At 45.4% G+C, this 25,000-nt stretch overlaps 2 protein-coding genes across 3 annotated transcripts in view; both read right to left on the reverse strand.

Moving 5' to 3' along the window:
* The window catches only part of LOC105907458 (nuclear factor of activated T-cells, cytoplasmic 2), a 20,090-nt gene extending 9,398 nt beyond the window's left edge, over nt 1-10,692 (reverse strand). The window contains exons 1-6 of one of the 2 annotated variants that reach the window (XM_042707824.1): nt 10,124-10,692; nt 7,750-8,716; nt 6,961-7,129; nt 2,046-2,248; nt 432-604; nt 1-44 (exon numbers count right to left, since the gene is read on the reverse strand). The exon at nt 1-44 is cut by the window's left edge and continues 97 nt beyond it. In XM_042707824.1, coding sequence (XP_042563758.1) covers nt 1-44; nt 432-604; nt 2,046-2,248; nt 6,961-7,129; nt 7,750-8,716; nt 10,124-10,262 — 1,695 coding nt within the window. In that variant the 5' untranslated portion in view covers nt 10,263-10,692. Of the gene's footprint in view, nt 45-431; nt 605-2,045; nt 2,249-6,960; nt 7,130-7,749; nt 8,747-10,123 lie in introns of both variants that reach the window. The other variant, XM_031567786.2, reaches the window with a different exon arrangement.
* A 1,195-nt stretch (nt 10,693-11,887) lies between these two features.
* LOC105907715 (1,25-dihydroxyvitamin D(3) 24-hydroxylase, mitochondrial) lies at nt 11,888-19,825 on the reverse strand. The gene is made up of 12 exons (XM_012836084.3): nt 19,351-19,825; nt 19,020-19,210; nt 18,840-18,933; nt 18,648-18,741; nt 18,410-18,501; nt 17,256-17,367; nt 15,476-15,621; nt 14,871-15,037; nt 14,048-14,126; nt 13,131-13,328; nt 12,872-12,983; nt 11,888-12,450 (listed from the first exon to the last, which is right to left on the reverse strand). Exons 1-11 carry the CDS (start codon nt 19,588-19,590, stop codon nt 12,873-12,875), a joined length of 1,524 nt encoding a protein of 507 aa, XP_012691538.1. The 5' UTR covers nt 19,591-19,825; the 3' UTR covers nt 11,888-12,450; nt 12,872.
* Nucleotides 19,826-25,000: the final 5,175 nt, after the last annotated feature.

The raw sequence follows: 25,000 nt of genomic DNA on the forward strand, positions 1-25,000 counted from the left end.
ATCCTGGCGCTCCACAGCAGGCAGCTCGTGAGCAGAGCGCTGCGCTGCTCACACACACACACACACACACACACACACACCAGCACAAACATACACGCTTAGACAGGCAGCGTACTTTATCAGCACAATTCAGCATCAAGCACACAATCATCACAATGTATCAACAAGCACCCTTTTAAAGTATAACCACAGGATAGACAGCTAGCATACTTTAGCAACCTTCATCATCAGGCATAAAATCAGCACAATTCAAGTATAGTTTTCAACTAGAGTGCCAGGATAGACATGTGTAAGTAAGTGTACATGTGTAAGTAAGTGTACATGTGTAAGTAAGTGTACATACTGCATATATGTGTTATATAAGTATATGTACATATAGTAGTTATATAAGGATATGTACATATAGTAGTTGTATAAGTATGTGTACTTACAACACTCAATAATCTGCGAGGCCACCTGCAGTGAGACCCACTGGCCACCCGGCTGGGGCACGTGGACCCTGAAGGCCAGACGCACCCGTGTGTTCTTGCGCCCGATATCCGTCTCGCCCGTCCGCAGCTCGATGTCAGCGTTGCGCAGCTTCAGGATCCCTGCACAGTCAATGCTGCACCACACAAGAGATAGGCAATAAAGACAATAATCCAATATCTGCAGGCCCATTTGCAGTCTAATTATATGAGTACTAGTAACCCTGTTTGGTTATGATGTAAATGCACACAGAATCGTGGGAAGGTATGGGACCTACGAATAGCCATTTGTGGACACTGTTGGACATTACGTGGCAGCCATCATGACACCAAAGAACAAGCTTTTTGACCTGTTGGTTTTCCTGTCACAGTGCTGTAGACACCTAGCCTGACGATGTCATACTCACAATTCTAGTCAGAATATGAGTCTGATATCGCTCCATTGGGCTGTGATTATGGGGCGTGTTTCAACCGAACCAGGAGAAAAAATGCCTCTTCGCTCAATTGGTTACCTACAACCAATCAGAACAATGTAGTATGGGACCAGGGCCAGCTGATAAATTAAACTTTTACCGGATCCCGTAGGAAGGAAGGCAAAAACATCTTTTCGATTGACAAATGCCTTGATCGCGTTTCTTTGTTCCTCTTTCAAAATGAATGCACTGTCAATGTCTAAATGGACTCGAATCTATACATTTCAGCTCTCCAGCGGCAGCCATGTTTGTTGTAAACGAATTCAAACCAAGCGCCTTTTTGTGACGTGGTTGGTTACGTTACTGTTGATCATCTGTCCATCATCGTATAAAGCCCGCCTTGAGAATTTGATTGGTACGGCAATGTCTGTCCGCAGATAATTTCTCCTCAATGGAGTAATGCCAGACCGAACTTCCCAACCAAAAAATGTGTGGGCGGGGCTAAGTTCGGTCTGGTATCCAGGCTAGTAGACACCACTATGGAGTGTGGTACATTGACTGTAGTTGCATTCTTGGGTCCCTTTCTGTCACTGATAGTCCATGATTGACATACAGCAGCAATAGTGGACTGTTCTCCTCAGTGACATCGATAGTTTTTATAAAACATGCACTTGTCAACGCAAATATGACCACTCTTGTAGTAGCAAGGCTCCAAGCTAAACATAAGTCACTACTGCAGGTCCACGTAAACCATGACTTTGAGGAGCAGAGCTAGACCAGGTCTGAGCTAATACTGTTGGCTGGACTGAGCGTGTTGAAAGCTGTGCTGTGCAAAGTATTACATTTGTGTGGATCTGACTATGCTCTCCACCATTATCAATCAAAAATTAAAAAGACACAACTGTATTTCTCAACAGCAACCATCTGCCTATGTGTGACAAAGATGTTATCAGCCGAGGATGTGTGTGTGTGTGTGTGTGTGTGTGTGTGGGTGTGTACGTTGGTGTGTCTGTATTTTAGTGACCCTCTTGATAGCAGTCATGTGTGTTGTGTGTCTCTGGGATGTTTAGGAAGCGTAGTGGGGATACAAATATTGTGTATGTACTGTGAATGTTTGTATGTGTGTGTATCTTTTTATAAGTGTGTATGTGCGTGTGTCACTCACACGGCCCTCATGTTGTCTTTGGGGTCCAGTGGGATCTCCAGGATCTTGATACCGTTGATGATTCTCTCCTGGCTGGACGTGGTGACGGTCTTGCCGGTGATGCGGTGCACCTGGTAGAAAGCGTGTGGCTTCAGCGTGCGCTCCTCCGACGTGCCAATGAACACCTGCAGGGCCAGCGGCTCATGCCCGCAATACCCACGCAACTGAGGCAGAACACGCACACAGTCAGACTAGTACAAAGCACCACAGTATGCTATGTCACACACTATTTGTATAGAAAACATATACAGTGTTGATGCACTCTATGATGCATACATACTATATATAGACTACTGTACCCCATACTAAATGCTATTTGTTTCATATAGATCAAGGGACTGAACAATACAATACATATTGTGTACATATTATATTGTATACCAGTCAAGCATCAGTCTGTATTATGTGGTATGTTGTAATTCAGCAATAAAGCAACAATAAGGAGTTCTGTTCCAAAACTAGCAAGATGACTACCTAAAAGGCATGCAAAAACCTAGCAAACACCACCAACAGCCCAGTTGACACTGATATAAGCTTGCCAACACTTGCCAAGACTTGTGACTTGTTCTGACACACTAACTGGTGTCTTTTGGTTGTATAGCTAGCAATGTCATGCTGTTCTCCCATTTTTGCAGGGTATTCCAGCCCGGTATAGAGAACTACATAGGGCATATCCTGGATGGCTAGCGGGAAAGACACAGGTGTTTATCTGTCCTTCACATGACCATATGCTATCAAAATGAATTTGAGGATGGTACCAAAACTAGTTGACTATAAAAACATACCTCAAAAAGTGTCAAATTGTTGCATAGTGTTACTCTAAGTGAAGCCCATTCTAACACAGTGCACCCAGTGTATGACTATTCACAGTGGCCTAGTCATTCTATTAATGCTTCCGTAATGTTTACAGAGTTTATTCATAAACAAAAAGAAACGTATGACAGGGTACATATGAAAAACAGCTATCACACTTCCCTGTCAATAGAGCTCATTTGTGTCGGCAGAGCAGTCAGAGAATGGGGCTTTCAAACTAGAGAAAAAACTTGGTTAAAATTCTCAGCAGAAGGAACTAAAACCACAATAACTTAATAACTACCATATGAACTATCAAATACTAACTCACTTTAAGTCATTTAAGTCATAATAACCGTGAGAATTTAGTAGCAGTGTAGTTGTGTGACGTGAAGTGACCTGACAAAATAAAAAATAAAAGTATTCCTGAGAATCGATGGCCCTGATGACTCAGCCAAAGCTACACATCAAGAAGTGTAAGAAACGTATTTGTTCAAACTCTCGCCTCTCTGTACACTTCACAAAGTTTCGGTTTGACAAGCAGGAAAAAACTCTCAATTTGGATACATAATGGCCTGAGAGGTGCGAGGGACTACAGTGATGCCTTTGTGACATGACATGTGACATGTGGGCGGGTAGAACGAGGGCGGGACAGAGGCTTTTAGAATGCTCTTCATTCTGTCAATCTGCCATCTGCAGGAAGGCCACCACACCCTATGCCCAATAACACTACAACTCCCAGAATGCAACACAGGGCCCCATAGCAGGCCCACAACCACTTCATACTTCACCCCAAAGTGACTTGAGCTGCTTTAACTATAGCGAATGTGCTTACCAAGCAAGATTACTGTGTCACTCAAAATCCAATTAACTAAAGACACCAACAACTTGCATTGCAAAATGCATACTGTGTGGAGTTTGCATGTTCTCCCCGTGTTCACAAGGGGTTTCCTCCACTAAGAACCCCAACAGAAAAAACATGCCGAAGCACAGATCACTCTCCTGTCCGGCCCTGACCAAGACGATGATCATTTGACTTGGTCCCCGGCCGCCGTAAAAGGCTGTCCACTGCTCCTGGCTGCCCTGGAGGAAGGACAGCCCAGGATGGGATAAATGCAGAGGATACATTTCACTGCGACCTCTTCGGCATTCGTGTGTGTGTGTGTGTGTGTGTGTGTGTGTGTGTGTGTGTCCTGTGTCGCCACCCAAAAAAATGCACGTGTGTGTTGTTGTGTGTCGTGTGTGACCATAATAAACTGACTTTGACTTTGACTTTGATATGTTATGTGTTGCCGTATCCTTTTTTTTTCATAGAATATTGTTACAAAAAAGAAACACGCATCTTTACAGTACATACTGTCAGACCAAACTAAATCAATCTGAACTCTTGCAACATACTTCATGACAGCTCTCTCAGCTCTCATGACATGCTACACGCTCTGTGGTGTACTATCGTGCCTTAAATGTGCTTGCAATGCTTTTTTCATTTCCAGTGCAGTAAGTGAAAGTACAACACAAGACACCAGCACTAGATAGATGTCTACTGCAGCCCTAATGACGCCCGGTGGTATTTGGTGCCAAATGTTTATGAGTTTCACATACGTACTGCAACATTCTCCCTTGCTTTGAATCTATAGAAAAAAAAAACCTTTAGCACATTTTACCCAGCCCTATAATCCCCCACAGGCCACACACATTTCAGGTCAAGCAGCCACCATGACACCAAAGAACAAGCTTTTTGACCTGTTGGTTTTCCTGTCACAGTGCTGTAGACACCACACCGTCATATGTCCATGATTTACATATACAGCAGCAATAGTGGACTGTTCTCCTAAGTGACATCTATAGTTTGTATAATACATGCACTTTTCAACGCAAATATGACCACTCTTGTATACATCTATAGTTTGTATAATACATGCACTTTTCAACGCAAATATGACCACTCTTGTAGTAGCAAGGCTCCAAACTAAAAAAAAGAATCTAAAAAAACTAAAATCAGAATAATCCACTTATTTCAAGCAAATAGTTTCATTTTTTTCAGCATATGTCCTTTTACAGTACTGCAGATTTAGAACGGAAAGTTAATGTTTTGAACAAAGTATCTAAATGTCTGTAACATTTGCTGTTGTTGTACTGAGTTTTTTTACTGGTGGTGAACATTGACTGACTGTGGTCAATAAATGCATTTTGTATCAAAGCAATTCAAAAGTATCCATAGTTTAGTTTGCATTGTCTACTGATGTGATGAATGTTAATGTGAATGTTTTGAAAAACTGAACTCTGCACTTACTCAAGTCTCAAATCAATTGTGAAAAAAACTGTAACAGGGTATTGATTGGTCTTCAAGGAGAGCTCAGTTTCTTAAAACTCTGAACATGAATTCCTAAAACACTACTTAAACTGACTTCCGCCTTTTGAAAATGTTTACATCCTTAGTTTTTCTAACTTTTTTATTCTCATCTGAAAATCTATAAGACGGTTATGTGCAAATTACCATTTTATGGTATATCACAGTTGGGTATTGAGTATCGCATGCAATGGTAATTGGTAACCAAATATACATTTTTCTGTTTACTTTCTCTTGACACCTCTTGAGGCAAATACATCATGTTTACAAACAAAGGTATTCATTTTGTATTGTTCTACCCAGTAGTTACTCAGTGCAAAGGATGTGTTGGAGTTACCCGACAATATGGACAAGCTCTCCTATGTCTATTAAAAGCACAAGGAAGGGGCCTATCAGAGATCTACTGAAAAGAACCATTAACAGCCAACACACACACACACACACACACACACACACACACGCTCACCCAGCCAATAAAACCTTATCTGACAGAGAAAAAAAAGAGGGAGAGAGAGGGAGTGTGTGTGTGTGTGTGTATGAGAGAGAGAGTGTATGTGAGTGTGTAAGAGAGAGAGCGAGAGAGGGAGTGTGTGTGTGTGTGTGTGTTTGTGTACGTATGAGAGAGTGTGTGAATGTGAGTGTGTAAGAGAGAAAGAGAGACAGAGAGGGTGTGTGTGTGAATATGTGTGTGTGTGTGTTTGTGTACGTATGAGAGAGAGTGTGTGTATGTGAGTGAGTAAGAGAGAAAGAGAGAGAGAGAGCCTTGGGCAGGGTTGGGTAGAGACTGGCAGTGAGTTGACCCAGACAGCTGTTGATTGCAGTAGAGTCCAGCCCAGCCCAGCCCAGCCCAGCACTGATGGAGCGCTGCCAGCCATCAGCTCCGCTCCGCATCCACATCAGAGCTGAGCTGAGCCAAACGTCCTCTACTGTTTTCTCTCAGGCCGAGCCAAACGTGAGCCCGAGTCCTCTACTGTTTTCTCTCAGGCCGAGCCAAACGTGAGCCAGAGTACTCTACTGTTTTCTCTCAGGCCGAGCCAAACGTGAGCCAGAGTCCTCTACTGTTTTCTCTCAGTCAACAGATCGAGTGGTCAGAGAGGAGGATGTTCATTTACATACTCGCTCTGCTGTCATGTCATGCATGGTGCAGTAGCAGAAAAACACCCTATCTCTCCCACGGATCATACTATCACACTCTGGTTGATTCTCCCACTCTTCCTCCCATGTCGCTCTCTCGCTCTCTCTCTCTCTCTCTCTCGCTCTCTCTCTCCCTCTCGCTCTCTCTCTCGCTCTCTCTCTCTCTCTCTCTGACTGTCTTTTTTTGTAAAAGCTCACTATTCTCCTTCCTATTTCAGTTCAGTTTCAATTTTTATTTTATTTATTGGCATGGCATTGGCAGATTCATATTGCCAAACCATTTACATGAAACATATTCAATAAGTCCTTGTAACAACAGTAAGCTAGAACTTGTTTCTATGTTGAAACAACAACTTTTGTTTCCCTGAAATCTTGCCCTGTTTCTGTCATCACAGGACTCCTTATTTTAAAAAAATCCCCTCTGATCTCTGTCTGACTGTTCATCTCTCTCTTCTTCTCACTTCTTCACACGGTTCATCTCTCTCTTCTTCTCACACTGACATTTTCTCTTATCTTATTGTTTGTCTCACTGTCCATGCCCTCTCCTTCTCTCCTTTCCAGTGCTCTCTGTCTCACCGTCGTTCCCCGTCCCCGTCTCACCTGGACTACAGGGTGTCCTCCTGTGGGTGCTTTGACCGCCCCGCGGCTGCCCTCGGTCTCGTAGTGGGCGCGGTGGTAGGACTTGGGCTGAACCTCCATCAGCAGCTCCAGCTGCTCCGTGCTGCTGCGGAGGGGCCACTCCAGCGAGGGCAGGGAGGTCACCGGAGCACTGGACACACACACACACACACACACACACACACACATGGCTCTCTGTTAGATTGCATCCAGAATCATCATAAATGGGTTCATTATCACCAGTGGACTGGAGTGACACAACTCGTGGCATTTTTGTTTTGTCACCTGATATCACAGGAACAGACTGTGAATGCAAGAAGTGCACTGGATTAGAATGACACATTTTTTCTATTATTATTATTTTCTCTTAAAAGGACATTAGCTTGTATATAGCTCAATTTGTTCTCACGCTGATTGTCATGTTTTCTCTGGAGATGTGACGTTTGTGACGCGGCTCACGCAGGCTTCGCCTCACTTGTGACTCGGCTACGGAGAGGTTTAATGATGTCATGCACCCAGTGACAAACCAATCCCCCGAAAGCAGGCACAGCTGGTGTGTGTGACTCGGCTGAAGTGATTTGTGGCTGTGTGTGTGTGTGTGTGTGTGTGTGTGTGTGTGTGTGTGTGTGTGTGTGTGTGTGTGTGTGAGGTGTGAGGTGAAACACAATCTCTGACTGACAGTGACCACCTGCTCTGCTGTGACTCAACAGTGACCGTGATTGTGATCGTGACTGTGACCGTGAGCATCACACATCCTCTCTCTCTGCCTACCTGCACACTCCGTGGGCCATCTGACCGGGCCAGGCGGAAGGGATGACGTAGAACGTCTCCAGGCTCACGGCCGGCTCCGTCTTCACCTCGTGCTGGTAGTGCAGGCTGCCGTCCGACTGGCTCTCTTGGTACACCACGCTCCCGAAGCTCGGGCGCACCATCTTAGTGGGGACGGGTTTCGGCAGGCTGCCGCTTAGGCTGCTGACCAACTCCAGCTCATCGAAACATCCGGGGCCCCCGCCAGCCGCACCAGCCGGCCCAGACTTGGACCCGGACGGGTCAAACCGCTCGTCTGGGTGGGGCGAGGGGCTGCGGGAGCGAGGGGCGACCCGGCTGGGGTTCTGGTACTGGTCGTAGGTGCGTTTGCCCTTGGGGGAGGCAGAGCGGGAGCCCGGGTGCGGCGAGGAGGAACGCCGGCCAGCCAGGAAGGTGTCCTCGGTGATGCTGTTCCGCGGAGAGGTGGTGGGGGAGGTGCGGGGCGATCCGGCCGTGTGGAGGCCCTGCAGGCGGGGGCAGAGCTCGGGGATCGCGGTCGGGGAGACGCAAGGGGACGTCCAAGGAGAGCACGCCTCCGACCAGCTGGTGGACGAGTTGCTGCTGGCTGGGCTCAGGCACTGCACGTCGCCGCGGTAAATGCTGCTGTCGCAGTAACCCGGCACGGTGAGGCAGGGCCGCGGCCCGATGTCCAGGGGCTCCGTGTGCGGGTGGTCGTGGGGGTGCAACTCCGAGTACGTGATCTCGATGCGCGGGCCTCCGGGGCGGAGGGGGTGGGAGTGCTCCAGAAACTCCCCCAGGTCGTCGTGGGCCTCCGAGCTGGACAGGCCATCGGTGGTGGAGGCCCCCCCAGCGTGGTACGGGGAGTCACACAGGGACTCCAGGCTGTAAGGGGTGTGGTTCTCCTGGAGGCAGGCCTCAGGGCTGAGAGTGTCCTGGGCATCTTGGGCGTGTGGGTCCCCCCCTGCACAAACTGGAGAGGATGCAGTCAGACTGGTGTCACCTATCATGTTAACAGTACAGTCACAATAACAGTGTTTAATAGTTTAATAGTATCAATAATCTTAAAATGTATTTTGCACAGCCTTACAGAAACTAATTAAGACCTACATAACGGACATTGATTCCATCAGATTATTTTATTACATATATGTCAGAACTGATTCATCTAATGACTAAAGATTTTTTTTGTTAGAAAATATTCCTCTCTTAGCAGGCCTAGCTATACATTCGTGTAAAAATGATGTGTTCGATGAGTTAAAAATACATTTAATAGATTTAAGCTCACTTCAAGTCCCCACAAAACTGACGCCGCAAAGTCAGCAAATTACAGTCTGCTGCACCTCATATGAGCGGCGAGGCATCAGAGAGTGAGAAGGGAGCAGGTGATGTGTCATGCTAGGTGATATGAACTAGCTGAAATAACTAACTAAATAACAACATTAAGGTTTATCTTTCGAACTGGGGTTTCAATGCTAGAGTTCAGGTTTGACCATTTCCAAGATTTAACTAGTCGGAGAGTGCACAAACGTTTAAAGTAACGGTACATTTCTCTAAAGCGCTCCAACTTGGCGGAAAAAACGGGTCATCGGCTTTGTTCGACTGTAAATGCGTATACATAAACTGTTAATTGGTTAAATTGGTGAACTATGAGATAATGAAAATGGACTGCTTTGAGATTTAAGGATTGAGGATGAGGGAGCAGGAACTGGCACAGATCCAATTAGAGGTGCACTACTGAATGATATTATTTGACTGAGTAAAACAGAGCACACTGCATATGAACATCAACGCGTATGATGAGTTTATTTATTGTTGCAATGCAATAAGTCAAATTAATGGCAAGTAGAGCGTAATACACCACATAAGGGTTTGCCTAGGTTAACGTTAGCCTATCGATTCTGAATTAAATGAATACAGCATAATATTTGATGCTCATGTCAGACAGGCCAAATTATGTCTGACTTATCCGTTTTTAACGAACAGGTGAACCTGAGTCAGACAAGGAAAGTTTGGAGGAAGAAATCTTTGCAGGGACCTCTATAGAAACTTTTCATTTTAACTGGAGAGGAACATTTTTGAAAATGAGTTTAATCGTTTTACATATCATCCATATGAACACAAATTTGGCAAATCAAAATGCCACTTGACAGCAAATTCCCGGAGTGCTGTTGCCAGTCCGCCCCTGCTATCTATCTACCTGTAAAGGAAACCCCTTACTCTCTTAAAGTGTACAAATAGTTGGTTATGGCCCTCATAATTACACACCAATCGTGTTTATGGCTTATGGTTTTATTATATGCCGCACACATCTGCCAGCTATGTAGCCCTGGTTATGCTGATGTTCTTCTAACTTCGTAAAAATGAAGCCCGCACCAACCTTGTTCATCCTCATCGTTTCCTGGCGGGTTGTAGAGAAACAGGTGGCGAAAGTCGAGTTCTTCTTGACCATTCCCTTGCGACAGGTCGTCGGGGATCCCCGATGTTGGGGGGTCCCCTTCATAATAGATTGAATTCATTTGTCCCTTTCCAATAGTTTTTTTTTACGCTTCTGGGTGAAGCTAAATAAATAACAAGTAGCCTAAATAACAGGAATTGTAATGTATCAAGGTATCCTCAAAGTCACAAAGCTTATCGATTTACATCGAAAAAAATGATTTGTTGTTAAAGTCCCAGTGGAGTTTCGTCGGATAGTTACAAAAGTCGTGCATCCAAGAGCAAATTGTGCGGAATATGGATCAAGCGCGCGACACGGTGAGAGCGAGTGCGAGAAAAAAACGTACAGCAACTTCCTGTTTGAAAAGAAAGGATGTTTAACCGAAACAGTAGGTGCACATCGCCTTTGTGCACATTTGCGGTAGCCCAGCACGCAATACTTTCTGTCATTCTGTGAATTAGGCTACACCTTCACAGACGTGCACTACCTATATCAGTAGAAAGGCAGTCTGTTGTAGAGTTCTGAGAATAACTTGACCGTTTTTTTTTTCTGAGAATGTTAATCATGCAGTGAAAAATCCACCGATTGGCCAAACTTAAGAATATGCTCGTTAGGATTTATCATTTCGCTGAGTTATTTTCCGTGTAGGTCTACACATATTGTGCTTGTCTGTTGCAATAAATAAAACCGTTTGCAAAAACTACCAATAACAGCCGTCAGGTGGAGCCCTATTATAACACCTGTAGCCTATTTTGCGCAGTTGCTGAGTGCGTATGCTGTGATAATAACAAAAAGCTTGAGTTATTACGGTGTGGTTTCAATAGCCAGAAGCGAGCTACTTATTTAAAACTTAGCTAAATTATTGATGTTTAAGTGGATAAATCATCATTTGTGGTAATTTTTCCATTAGGATATAAAGTTAACGTAACATATGGCCTACTTTCTATTGAGGTCTTCAAATATAAACAACTAAACTTCTGATCCGTCAAGAGAAGGGAATTGTGAATCAAATAGTTCAAAGTGGGATAGTATGTCTTTGATTCTGTTTTGAACTTAATAGATTGCACTCAACACAAGATTTTATCTGACAGGGCAATGCAAATGTATTGCATGACAGGTGTTAGTGACGCATGTCGACTCTGTTGATAAAGGGTCTATTGTCATTAGCATCTGTGACACAGGGAGTACCTGCCTGCCAAGGCGTACACATACCAGTTACTAATTATTGCACAAAGAACTGCATGTTCCAGAATAGAAAAACAAAGGGGGGGGGGGGGGGGGCAATCCGTTCCTACAGATGAGAGTGAACGCGCAGGGAGGCCTAAAGAATGTCTCCATAACCACCAGTAGGTGGCATGAGAGCAAACTGTCACATTAAAGTTGTTGTTCAGGGGTGGAGTGTTGGAGAGGGCCTGTATGATCTGGAGGTTGTCCACCTGTCATGCAATACATTTGCATTGCCCTGTCAGATATAATCTTGTGTTGAGTGGCATCTATTAAGTTCAAAACAGAACAAAACACATACTATCTCACGTTTAAACTACTAAGAGGTGTTTCAAATCCCTGAATGGTCAAATTGCTGTTTGTTTAAAAACAACAGTGCATATGTTACTGCAGATTCAGTCGGCCGTAAAAGGTAAAAGATGATAACTAGATAAAAAGACAAGGTCATTTTGAGATAACAAATCGAAAAAACAAGTGGAAAGGTCACAGACAAATTGTGATGTATTTTTAAAGACATTTCATAGCATATTTGATAACATATTCTGAAATAATGTAAAATTATAAAACAATGTCATATACGAAGAGTTATGGTTACACTGCTAAACAACAAGGCACAAACACAAATAACAAATAGAAAAGGTTTATTTGAATATATAAATAAATGAGAATATGTTACATCTATATACATAAAATACTGTGCTCTCATTAGATACATTTACTGAATACTTAAGTTATATACTGTACATAGAAATATCTTAGTGTACACATAGAAATATCTTAGTGTATGCATAGAAATGATCGCATTTCATTGAGACTATCAAAAGACAAAGTCATAACTACAAGGTAGTTAGAAGCAGTCACCATGGGAGACCATATCAGTATGTCTACATGACTGACGATTTGGTCAATAACTAATCATTACAGTTAATATAGAATAAGATATGCATGAATACATGACATGAGGTATATATGCGAGGAAAACTGAAGTCATATAGCAGCATGTTGAGGCTTCTTGTAGGAGTCATAGGCTTGCAGTGGATTCCCCCCTGTGTGGAAGATTCAAAACAATGACAACTCTGGTTAATGTACTGTGAGTGAGAGCATGAATCAACTATCTTCAATTTGGACTAAAAATGACAAGATGTCAGGTGGACAAACACCTGACAGAGATATTTACATCCATTACCGTGTTTACATATATATTCATTAAAACAGTCAGTAGCAGGCATTTCATGTAAAAAAGCGAATACAGGACAGGGAAAGTATAAATATTGTATCGCTCATCGAACCCCTTAGGGAACCAAACCAATTGACTTCACTGTAATAATACCTGGCTCTCCTAGCTCCAGAACATGGACAGCTACGTACCAGCTCAGTTGCATATACCACTGACTATCAAACGAATAACCCTTTGCAGTAAAGTATGGGCTGTCGAGTGAGATGGAGTGCATAGTAGAGTCTGTTCACCTCAGCGTCGCGTGAAGGCCACAGGAAGCTCACGGCTGGGCACCAGGGTGCCGAAGTGGTTCGCTTCTACAGGCTCCAGGTCTGTGGCCACAATCTCATAGTCACGCACCAGCTGTTACACAAACCCAAAGGGGGAAAGGTTCGTGTTCAAATGTGTTTTTTAGAGAGGGAGGAAGACGTCACTCTAGCGTAAGATTAGCATACTGCAAGTGTAGCACACCAGGCGCTAGTGTAAAAGGTGGAGGTACTATGTCCTTACCCAGCAAAGTGCCAGCTGCAACTGTAGTTCAGCCAGGCGGCGGCCAATGCACATCCTCTTCCCGATGCCAAAGGGCACATGGGCAAAAGGGTTGATCGAGCTCTTGCCCTCAAGCCAGCGTTCCGGACGGAACTGCTTCCCGTTGTCAAAGTATTCTTCGTTGGAACCTAGAGCCTGGCTGTTGATCACTAGAACCGTCTGTGTGAATGCAGAATGCAGAACGTTAGTAGAGGATACAAACACACACACACACACACACACACACACACACACACACATGTACAATCACTTCAATAGAAATACAGAGAGACTTCAGATCATTTTTACTTATTCAATAATTAAATTCAATTCAATTTAATTTAAATAGTGCCAAAACAATACAATTGTCTGAAGGCACTTTATAGACCCCAGTGTCTAAACCATGAAGAGTGTAGTTTACACTGTTAAGGGTTAAGGGCGGAGAGTGAATGCAGAATGCAGAACGTTAGTAGAGGATACAAACACACACACACACACACACACACACACACATGTACAATCACTTCAATAGAAATACAGAGAGACTTCAGATCATTTTTACTTATTCAATAATTAAATTCAATTCAATTTAATTAAAATAGTGCCAAAACAATACAATTGTCTGAAGGCACTTTATAGACCCCAGTGTCTAAACCATGAAGAGTGTAGTTTACACTGTTAAGGGTTAAGGGCGGAGAGAAAAATCTAAAGGTAAGGAAAGGAGTATATACTGACAATTAATAGAACTATGCATTTGTGAAAGTAGCTCACAAGACAAAAGGTCTCTGAAATGTACATGAACATTATCTTGTTTTGTTGTGCAGAGTGCAGTACAGCTCCATCAACCTTAGGGGGAGCTATATAGTTTACAGGTAGGGAGTCATACTGGAGTCCCTTACCCCTTTGGGCAGCGTGTAGTCCCCCAGCAAGGTTTCTTTGTCCAGGGTACGGCTGGTGAAGGGCACAGACGGTGTGAGCCTGTAAATATGAGAAAAACTGTTTAATTGCTTGCACCTCATATGCCGGAGGGAGATAACTCCCTGAGGGTGAAAGAATGAATGAGTGGGAGTGTGTGTGTGTGTGTGTGTGTGTGTGTGTGTGTGTGTGTGTGTGTGTGTGTGAGAGAGAGAGAGAGAAAGAGAGAGAGAGAGAGTGAGAGAGAGAGAGAGAGAGAGAGAGTGTATAAGCCGCCTGAGCATTAGGAACGTCACGGAATGAGGAGGATGAATGCGTACAGGAGTGTGGCACCTCTAATCCAACACAAACACCGTAAACATTCCCAGCGCAGGCTTGAGAATAAGCCCCGTTTGAGAGTTCTGGGGGCATTGCTTTCATGTCTGACTGTGTGATTGTTATACGGAGGTATCCATGCATGGAAGCCACACACAGGGGAAGGGAGGGGGGGGGGGGGGACCTCAGCCACACTCTCTGGGCCACTGGACTGAGGGAGCAAGCGGGGCTCCTCACCCATGACGCATTTCCACTATGAGGTCAATTAGAGTCGGACTGGCCCAAGAACTGTGTTTCCCAAAAGTGAAATTGAGCAACCACTGTGGTAACTGAGAGAGAGAGAGAGAGAGAGAGAGAGAGTGTGTTCAAATAGTCTCTCTGTCCTGTCATCTAGAATGATGGTAGTTGTTTACGTTGCTCAGGCTTTTGGGAAACCTCTCCATGGCTTTATCTGTGGCGGAGCCAACGTCTGTCTGGGTGAGGGTGACGTACCTCATGGACTCCTTGAGGCAGGCTTTGAGGTACGGCATGTTCTTGATGTGCTCAGCGGTGGGGATCTGGCCCGCAGGCACGGCCGTCTGGATCTCCTCCAGAAGCTTTCCCTGAGCACCGGGGTTTCGGGAGAGGTTGAAAACAGCCCAGAGCATGCTGTTGGCCGTCTGTGGAATAAACAAAGATGGAGACGGGGAGAGAGAGAGAGAGAGATAGAGAGAGAGAGAGAGAGAGAGAGAGAGAGAGAGAGAAAGACAGAGAGGAAGCAGTGAAGAATGAGAGCAAAACAGACAGAGAGAGAAAGAGGGAGAGAGAGAGAGAAGAGAGGGAGAGGCAAGGAAGCAGTGGTGAATGAGAGCAAAATAGAGAGAGAGGGCAAGAGACACAGAGAGAGAGAGAAGAGAGGGAGAGAGAGAGAGAGAAGAGAGGGAGAGAGAGAGAAGAGAGGGAGAACAATGAAGCAGTGGAGAATGAGAGCAAGCAAGAAAGAAAAGAGGAGAGGAGAGGGAAAACAATGTTAGTCCGTGTTGTTGCTCTGTGATGACACTGTGATTTCCTGTCAGAGATGGTTTGCTGTGCGGTGTGCGGTGTGCAGCGTTACTAACCGTCTCCACTCCTCCTATCTGGAGCTCCGTGGTGGCGGCGTACATCTCCTTCTTGGTCAGGTGACTGTGGTGGTAGATGTCACACAGGAAGTCTTCCTCCTTCTCACGTCCTTGTCTGTTCAGCTTCTTGTCAATGTACAGCTTAGCTGAGAACACATGAGAAGTGTGTTACACAACAGATTTTTTTAGCAACATGCATATCCTTCTCAAAGAGGAAACCAATGCCACTGCCACTGCCACTGTAGAGTACACACTGTGACATGCTGTTACTGTACAGTAACACGCTGTTACATGCTATGACATGCTGTAGTACACACTGTTACACGCTGTTACTGTAGAGTACACACTGTTACACGCTGTTACTGTAGACTACACACTGTTACATGCTGTTACTGTACAGTAACACACTGTTACATGCTATGACATGCTGTAGTACACACTGTTACACACTGTTCCTATAGACCACACACTGTTACATGACGTTACTGTAGACTACACACTGTTACATGCTGTTACTGTACAGTAACACACTGTTACATGCTATGACATGCTGTAGTACACACTGTTACACACTGTTACTGTAGACCACACACTGTTACATGACGTTACTGTAGACTACACACTGTTACACGCTGTTACTGTTGGTACATCTTGTAATGCATGCAGTGACATAACAAGCCCACTAATTACTACTGATAAATATTCAGTGCATTCTACTAGGGCTGGGTATTGGCACAAAGGCCGAAATTTAATTTGATTATGATACACAACCTAACGATTTGATTTGATTATGATTAGATAGGAATGAGATATGAAATACTATAAAGCAGCTTTCAATATTTGGAGAGATGCTTAAAAAGCTCTAAAGGGAACACACATGTAGAGTCACTGGAGACCAATTGTACAAACCACTAAAGAAAGAGACAAAGGCTTGTATACCAATCACATCGGTATTGCTTTTTTAAAAAGCACAAAAGTGCCTTGCCAAGCATTTGGCTGAAAAGGATCAAGGATGTGTCAAAGTCAAAGGATATGCCATGTTTTACAATGATCTGTTAACTTAAAGATATGTGCCAAAACATCTCGACATGTTGAATTTAACAAGGGGGCAATTAACACTGCATACAAATTGGCTATGACTAAAAACCGGAAGAAAAAATCCATATTAGCTTAAAAGAACTCTAAAAACGACTTATTGAAAAAACGGTGCACCCTACATTCTACCCAATGAAGAATTCTATTGTGACGCAGTAAACTGAAACGATCTGAGGGAGCAGGCGTAACTGACGCACAAAGTCTTAGTCTTCAGTCTGACTTTGAGCATCGAGCAGCAGGGGAAAGTGAATTGTGTGTGTGTGTGTGTGTGTGTGTGTGTGTGTGTGTGTGTGTGTGTGTGTGTGTGTGTGTGTGTGTGTGTGTATGTGTGTGTGACAGGTGGCAACCAGTGGCCAGCAAGTAGCACAACAAACTGTAGCGCAGCCCAGGATCTACATTCCTTTTCTTGACCCTCTTTCCCCCCTTCCTCTCCCCGTAAACCCGCCCTTTCCCTCCCTCCCTCTCTCCTGCTACTACAAATATTTGGCAGCAGTTTCATCCCTTAGGTCATCCAGTTTACTACGACTCTCGCTCGCGGGAACACATGGCGAGCTGCACACATGAGACGAGGGGGGAGCGCTTGGTGTACAGCTAGCGAGCGCAGTACCTGACTGGATAGGTGCACATCAAGAGAGCAGATTGTAGGTCACACGTTACTTCATTAAGGAGCCGTTTAGTAGCCTACCTGTGCCAAATATTCGGTCCCAGGCTGCCGTGTGGTCTTGCCAGGTCTTGGTGTTTAGGTTTTTATGAAGCTCCACCGGAGTTACCATCATGACACCGAACGTGCTCATCATCTGCAGAGTGTGTAGGAGAAGGACGGAATGAATCAAAACTCGAGAGTCAACTGCATGCTACACACACACACACCCTGTCCCGAAACAAGAAGAGTTCTACAACGTGAAATACGTTTATATCATGAAGCCCCTAGACAACTCTTTTCGTAATCTTTAGACTTTATTTAATGTTCTATTATTTAATATTTGTGGACTTGTCCTTCACCCAAAACCCACAGTCGATGGGTGTCGGAGGGTACACGGTGACACCAAATAGCCTAGTTCAAACATAAACATCCAATTTCAGTGAACTCGGTGAACTTAGCATAGTAAAAGCTCCCTGCCTTCCAAACCGACTGTCCCAGACAGAGATAAGGGAACCGGGTACAGTTGCTTTTCGTAAACACTTTTCGTTTTGTCTTCTAGCAAAAATCAGAAGAGGTGACGGCTTTCATTTAAACATATATGCAACATAACCCTCTCGTTTCTGTATTTACTTAATTACTTCAAGCACACGTGCCTTACTTTGTCCACAATGTTCATCTCAATGCAGTGATCACAGCGTTACTGCTTACAAAACTGGCTAGTCTATTTCATTTTTGTAGCTGCGCAAGCTGATTGTAACCGATTGTATGCGTGTTAATTTGTCCCCAACCGACCTCTCCTAATATTTGATACGATGATTTGAATAAAACACATTGTATCCCGCTAATAATTATACTAGCATCTAGATCGAAAATCACTGGTCACAACCACCTGTTACTTGTGTTCCTGTCAAAACGCATCAATTGTGCAGTCAAAATCTTGTGCACCTCAAAACGACTTCTGTCAATAACTTTTGACAGATATTTAGACGACAAGATGGAATTTTAAACGTAGCATGCTGATGCCATTACACGTTTGTCTGATTTTCATCACATTACGACACTATACACACGAGCTGAGCAATTAAGCATGTTACAACTGTACCCGGTCTCCGCAAGTGGTCCTTGGTCTGCACAGAATGACAGTGTAAACATTCCAACAGATTACAGGATTGTGGTAAAAACGCGTCATCACTCACCGTTTTTATCGCTGCGATAAAGTCCATCGCTTCTTCATTCACGTGTTCTTGAAGAAGTCCAAACCTCTTGTCGTACAAAATAAAGGAAATTGCTGAAAGGGAAATTGACAGTTAAGAGTATTTGTACATTTATTTATTCCTACCTGAAAGACAATGCCCCTAAATTGAAACTTAAATGTATATTTTAATGCGTAACAGCATTAAATCAATCGCTAACAAGTATGACCATAAAACTTACTTTCAAAAGACCACTTGTTCAGTTCGTAGTATAAGTCAGTGATCTTCCCATTATTCCTAATTACTCCAATCCGTTTGACGAAATCTGCAAGGACCTGTTTGTGAAAAAAAACGATAGACGTTATTTGATTTCTCCTCAATGCAAGCCATTATGGATACATGTGACAAAAGTTATAACTCAGCTCTGACGGACCTCGTTGATTTTGCCATCGAGCTTCATGACTTCGGTCGGTTTCATCAGTTTCTGTTGGAACGCACTCCGCATTCTCTGCCAGTCCTTCCCCTCCCTGTGTGGGTGTCAATGTGTCATTTCGCATATTCAAACTAAATAATGAACATAAAAAACTACACAGGTACAGAAAGGCATATTTACAGGATGAGAAGCCCGTAAGCTTCGTCCCGAAGGTCTCGGTAGGCTTTCCACGGTTTGATCTCCAGTCTTTGGGGGTAGTTGCCCTCTTTCCTGTACAGCGCCTCCAACAAGCAGGGCGCACCGATATGCACTGATTCAAAAGAACCAAGTTTCATGCGGAAAATCTTTCCAAACTTTTTATGATAATCCACCTGAAATAATAATGAGATTTTATGAAGATTTATTTTTGTCCAAATTTACGCATTCAAATAATGGCATTAGTTGTCAGTGAAAATATTGTGCAAAAATATTGCACAGGTCGAAATGTATTATTATTATTATTATTATTTACCAATGCCTCGTGTTGGCGTTTCAGCCCGCCTTTAAAGAGTAGTTGAACGAGGCTGCCGAATAGTGGCCAGTTGGTTGGACCCGGGATGGAATCGAGACTGTGCCCGCACGGCGCGGTGGGAGCAGCATCCTTGGCGTCCAGTACGCAGACCGAAGAAGTGGGTTTGCAGTGCTGCAATCCCACGGACTTCTTCTTCAGTAGCTCCAGGATCTGCGGGGCTTTCAGAATTTGCGTTCTCATTCTATCGAAAATCCTGTCTCTGCGCAAAAAAGCGATGCGTTATCTGGAGAGATATCTGGAGAGTGCGTAAACGTCGCTCTCAAATTACTCTTTCGCTTAAATGTGTTTACACCTTGCCACAATATATACTCATGGCCGCGTGTATTCCAGCTGAACATGGAACCAATCAGAAATCGGCCCAGCATGATGTGGAGGTCGAGCCCACCATTCATTTATGGATCCACGTTGTGAGTATCTCGACCCCTCTCGGCCCTAGGAAGTGCCCTCGCCCCCTCCCTGTATAAATACACCCAGCGAAGGTGAGGCGGTTCGCTTGAAGCACTCCGACTCGGACGATTGGAACAACCATATCTTTTGAGTAAATACTACCACCACGCTTCACCAATCTGGGCAAATATTTGCCAGATGCACACAGTCCCTCTCAGCCTGCGACCTGTTGGCCAAGCACATCCAGTAATTTTACACGGTTTTTTTTCCCTTCTCTTTACTCAAGCCACGAAGCTCGTTGGAAGCTTGTTTTCAAGACAACAACATCCCTTTTGGCACGGTCCCAGAGCGCACCTATTTACCCCGTTTGTCTCCCAGTGCGTTTGTCCCTATGCTCATTAGCAACTGTATGCATTTGATTTCCCATTTAGACATTGTTTGTATCTTATGACCCGGTGAGCATGACTGGACTAAATTAGATTACAGAAGCATGTCAAAGCACAGGTTAGAAACACACGTAGCATTCCCGTCATGCGAAATCAATTCTGTGTTTCCCTGTGTGTGGGGCAGGACATTCCTGTCATGTGCAGTATGAAAACATGAGTGAGTGGCTAAGGTGAACTCTTCAGCCTCCACCCCAGTCCACCCCAGTGGACTTCCCTCCGCCCAATACCCCCCACCTCCCCACCCCCCGCCACCAACCACATGGTATTGCACTGTAAAAGCGCTTACTCACAGCGTATCAGGTGGCATCATTTTAACCTTGAACTAAGTGCAGGGTGTGCTGGTGGCAAAGTCGTACCGGACCCCCGCGTGCGCACCCCCACCCCCACCACTAACACCACACAGCTCTTACCTCATTCCTCCTCTCCTAGTCTGCTCAGCCAGATCTGCAGTCCCTACTCCAAACATGTTATAATCACCAATTAATTTTACTGGGCCACCATGTTCTTTCTTGTGACATAAATTCCCCCCTTTGTTGATCCCATGGTCAATGGTAGGAATTCTCCTCTGTCTCCTATTATTAGTCAAGGTTAGTTGAGTTTATTACAGTATGCTGGCCAGCAGCGTGCTTGTGCAATCAGCCCTGTGCACTGTGCAGAGGGACCTTTAAGTCCAAGGGGCTATGTGTCTCTCGCCCAGCCCCACTGTGCAGAGGGACCTTTAAGTCCAAGGGGCTATGTGTCTCTCGCCCAGCCCCACATGATTAGCTTAAGTCCCTCGGGATGAATCTGATGACAGCAAAGAACCTTTCAGGCGTGAGCCGCTAACACAAGCAGCCACCCAAGATGCAGGTTCTGAGGGTCCTGGGAGCCAGTTGCTCCGACGGCAGGGGCCAGGGGGGGGGACAGCCAGGGGCAGAAACAGTTAGTCAGGGGCAGAAACAGGTAGCCAGGGGCAGAAACAGGTAGCCAGGGGCAGAAACAGAGAGGTAGGGGCAGAAACAGATAGTCAGGGGTAAAAACAGATAGTCAAACAGAGAGGTAGGGGCAGAAACAGAAAGTCTCTCTGGGCAGTTGTGGTTTTGTCCTGTGACTGAAGGGGCATCCAATGGAGCCTGCACATGTGGGTCACACAGACGTGGCTGTGCCAATGAAGGCTGCAGGAGTAGCCAGCTGAAACCCTGCTGAAGTGTGAAGAGCCCCCTCTCCTCCACCTCCTCCTCTCCTCCCCCTCTCCTCTCCTCCGCCTCCTCCTCCTCTCCTCCGCCTCCTCCACTCATCTCCTCTCCTCCACCTCCTCCTCTCATCTCCTCTCCTCCACCTCCTCCACTCATCTCCTCTCCTCCACCTCCTCCACCTCCTCTGCCTCCTCCACCTCCTCCACCTCCTCCTCTCATCTCCTCTCATCCCCTCTCCTCCGCCTCCTCCTCTCATCTCCTCTCCACCTCCTCCACCTCCTCCTCTCATCTCCTCTCCTCTCCTCCACCTCCTCCTCTCATCCCCTCTTCTCTCCTCCCCCTCTCCTCTCCTCTGGCTCTCCACCTCCTCCTCTCCTCTCATCTCCTCTCCTCTCCTCTCCTCCGCCTCCTCCTCTCCTCCGCCTCTCCACCTCCTCCTCTCCTCTCATCCCCTCTCCTCTCCGCCTCCTCCTCCTCTCATCTCCTCTCCACCTCCTCCACCTCCTCCTCTCATCTCCTCCTCCTCTCCTCCACCTCCTCTCCTCTCTCCATAATATTTCAGCGTTCAGATTTGCTCTCTTTCACACACACGCAAACACACAGACCCACAGACCCACACACACACACTGACACACACACACACACACACACACACACACACACACACACACACACACACACACACACACACACACACACACACACACACACATGCACACACAAACACACATACATTCATTCCCTCTCCCTTGCACTGTCAAAAGTGACAGGCTCGTCCACGCCTTTATCTCCTCAAGACTGGACTACTGTAATTCACTCTTCACTGGGATCACTGGCAAGAACATCCAGAAGCTGCAGTACATCCAAAACAGCGCTGCCAGGATCCTGATGAGAGTCCGGAAATATGAGCACATAACACCCATTCTACACTCACTACACTGGTTCCCTGTCTCATTCCGTATTGACTACAAAGTCCTACTACTCACCCATGAATGCATAAATGGACATGCACCTCCCTACCTACAAGAACTCATTACTCCCCAAACATCCAACCGCACCCTCAGATCCACAAACAGCTTGCTCCTCCGGGTCCCCAACACCAAGCTCCGCACCATGGGCGACCGTGCCTATGGAACAGCCTGCCTGACCACCTACGGGCAACACAGACACTGGAATCTTTTAAGACTGGCCTAAAAACCTTTCTATTCAGAAAGGCGTTTCTTACATTATGTTAAATCACTGTCAGCTATTTCTTTTGTATTATGCTTATGTTTACTAGTTTATTTATTTATTTATTTTATTATACTTTGTTTTAACTATGTTCTTACTATGTACTGTGGCACTCTGAGATTCAGCTGAATGTACAGTGCGCTATAAATCAAATGAATTATTATTATTATTATTACAGCATACGCTCAGTCAGAATTGAAGTCACCAGAGGGAATTTAGAAACCGAGATTTAAACAAATATGGTTCATTGTTGGCGGACCTGGCCGATTTTCTGTTTACTTTGCACGCTCTGCCTCCATAAAGCCTTAACTGCGCAGACTCTGGCTCCTATATTGCAAATTTGGCCGACCAATTTTTACTTCATTTCTTCAGAGAGTACACGCATGACCGCATGCTGTCACTGGGCTGTGCAGATACCGAAGGTCTAGCGAGGTCTGGGCCAGGTTAAAGGAGCAGTTCGCGATTCGGTTTTGGTTTTCGCAAAAGTTTGTTGATATTTTAGGTCAGCAGCCAATCAAATGACTACCCTCCCTTCCGTGCTCCTGAAGCACCATGTTGATTGGTTGGGATTGTTTATGGCAGACAGCTAGAGCGGGTGAGGAGCAATTCACTGAATTTGACAAAAAGTGTAAAGAATTTGAATCGCGGACTGCACCTTTAAGGCTGAGTCTGGGTCAAGTTTGGGACGATCTGGGTCAGATTAGTGCCAAGTCAGACCCAGGTTAAAGCCAGGCCAGAACTCACTTAGGCCCAGGTTATAGCCAGACCAGACCAGGTTATGGTCAGAACCAGGTTAAGACCAGACCAGAACTCGGACTGACCCTAGCTAAAGCCAGACCTGGACCAGACTAAAGCCAGGTTATAGCCAGACCAGACCAGGTTATGGTCAGAACCAGGTTAAGACCAGACCAGAACTCAGACTGACCCTAGCTAAAGCCAGACCTGGACCAGACTAAAGCCAGGTTAAAGCCAGACCAGAACTTGGTCAGACCCAGGTTAAGGCCAGACCTGGACTAGAATAAGGGTCTCGGCTGGGCTGGGCTGGGCTGGGCTGGACTGGGCTGGGCTAGGCTGGGCTGGGCTGGGCTGGGCTGGACTGGGCTGGGCTGGGCTGGGCTGGGCTGGGCTGGGCTGGGCTGGGCTGCGCTAGGCTGGGCTGGGCCGGGCTGGGCTGGGGCTGGATTCTGTCTTGATGCAGCTGTATTTAGGGTGGAGATCAGATCAACGGGCAGGACTCCCGAGAGATCAGGGCTATTGACAAAGACTTCAACCTCACCGCTCCTGGTGGACGCTCAGTGCAATCAGGGCAATGGGGACATCAGACATCTCTGGAATGAACCAATCAGAGCCATGGGGACATTGCACATCTCTGGAATGAACCAATCAGAGCCATGGGGACATCAGCCATCTCTGGAATGAACCAATCAGAGCCATGGGGACATCAGACATCTCTGGAATGAACCAATCAGAGCCATGGGGACATCACACATCTCTGGAATGAACCAATCAAGGCTGCTTTCATTGCTTGCTTTTACACACAGCCATATGCAGTACTGTGATGATGAGCAGAAGGCCTCAGGCTTTTACACACAGCCATATGAAGTACTGTGATGATGAGCAGAAGGCCTCAGGATTTTCTTTGGCGTCTTTTTTTTAAGTCCATTTGTTTAAGACAAGCAGCAAATGAGCACTCAGGAACTTGTACAGAACGGAAGGATGTGAGGGATCTTATACACAGACTCAGCACACTGAATTAGTGTTGACTAAGACGCTTATACACGAGGAAAACTACTTACCACTTATTTATTACAAAATAATGTGAGAAAGAGAGAACTACTGCCAAGATCGTAAAAGGTGGTATTCCACCACGCATGGTTGGAGATTCAGAGGGCGTCCACGCGACAACAGGGTTTTTCGGGGCCTGAAAAGGGATCTATTTTTGAAAACGGGTTCCAGGCTGAGTCCAGACTCCAGAGACTTTTTTAAAACCCAGCCCTTTCGCCAGAGGACAGGCGGAAAACCGAGCTTTTTGGAAATGATGACGACACAGCCCCAACTTTATCCAGTCACCTTTCACTCTCACTGAAGCTTCAGGCTGAGCTCCGCCCTCCAAAGCCTTCACCACGTCCTCAGTGGCAATGAATAGAGAAACTACTTCTGATTGGCAGATGCATCATGGTTGTCAGCCAATCTATTTGTACGAGGAAGACAAATGCAAAGGAAAACAAAGTTTTCATAACACGCTGTTGTCGTGTGGACGACATTGGTGCATTGGTTTTCCCCGCGTGAACTGTGATGTCAACACAGTGCCATAACCTTGCACTAGAGGCGTGTGTGACTGGTGTCACTGCT

The sequence above is a fragment of the Clupea harengus genome, chromosome 5, assembly GCF_900700415.2.
Source record: "Clupea harengus chromosome 5, Ch_v2.0.2, whole genome shotgun sequence".
Classification (NCBI taxonomy): Eukaryota; Metazoa; Chordata; class Actinopteri; order Clupeiformes; family Clupeidae; genus Clupea; species Clupea harengus.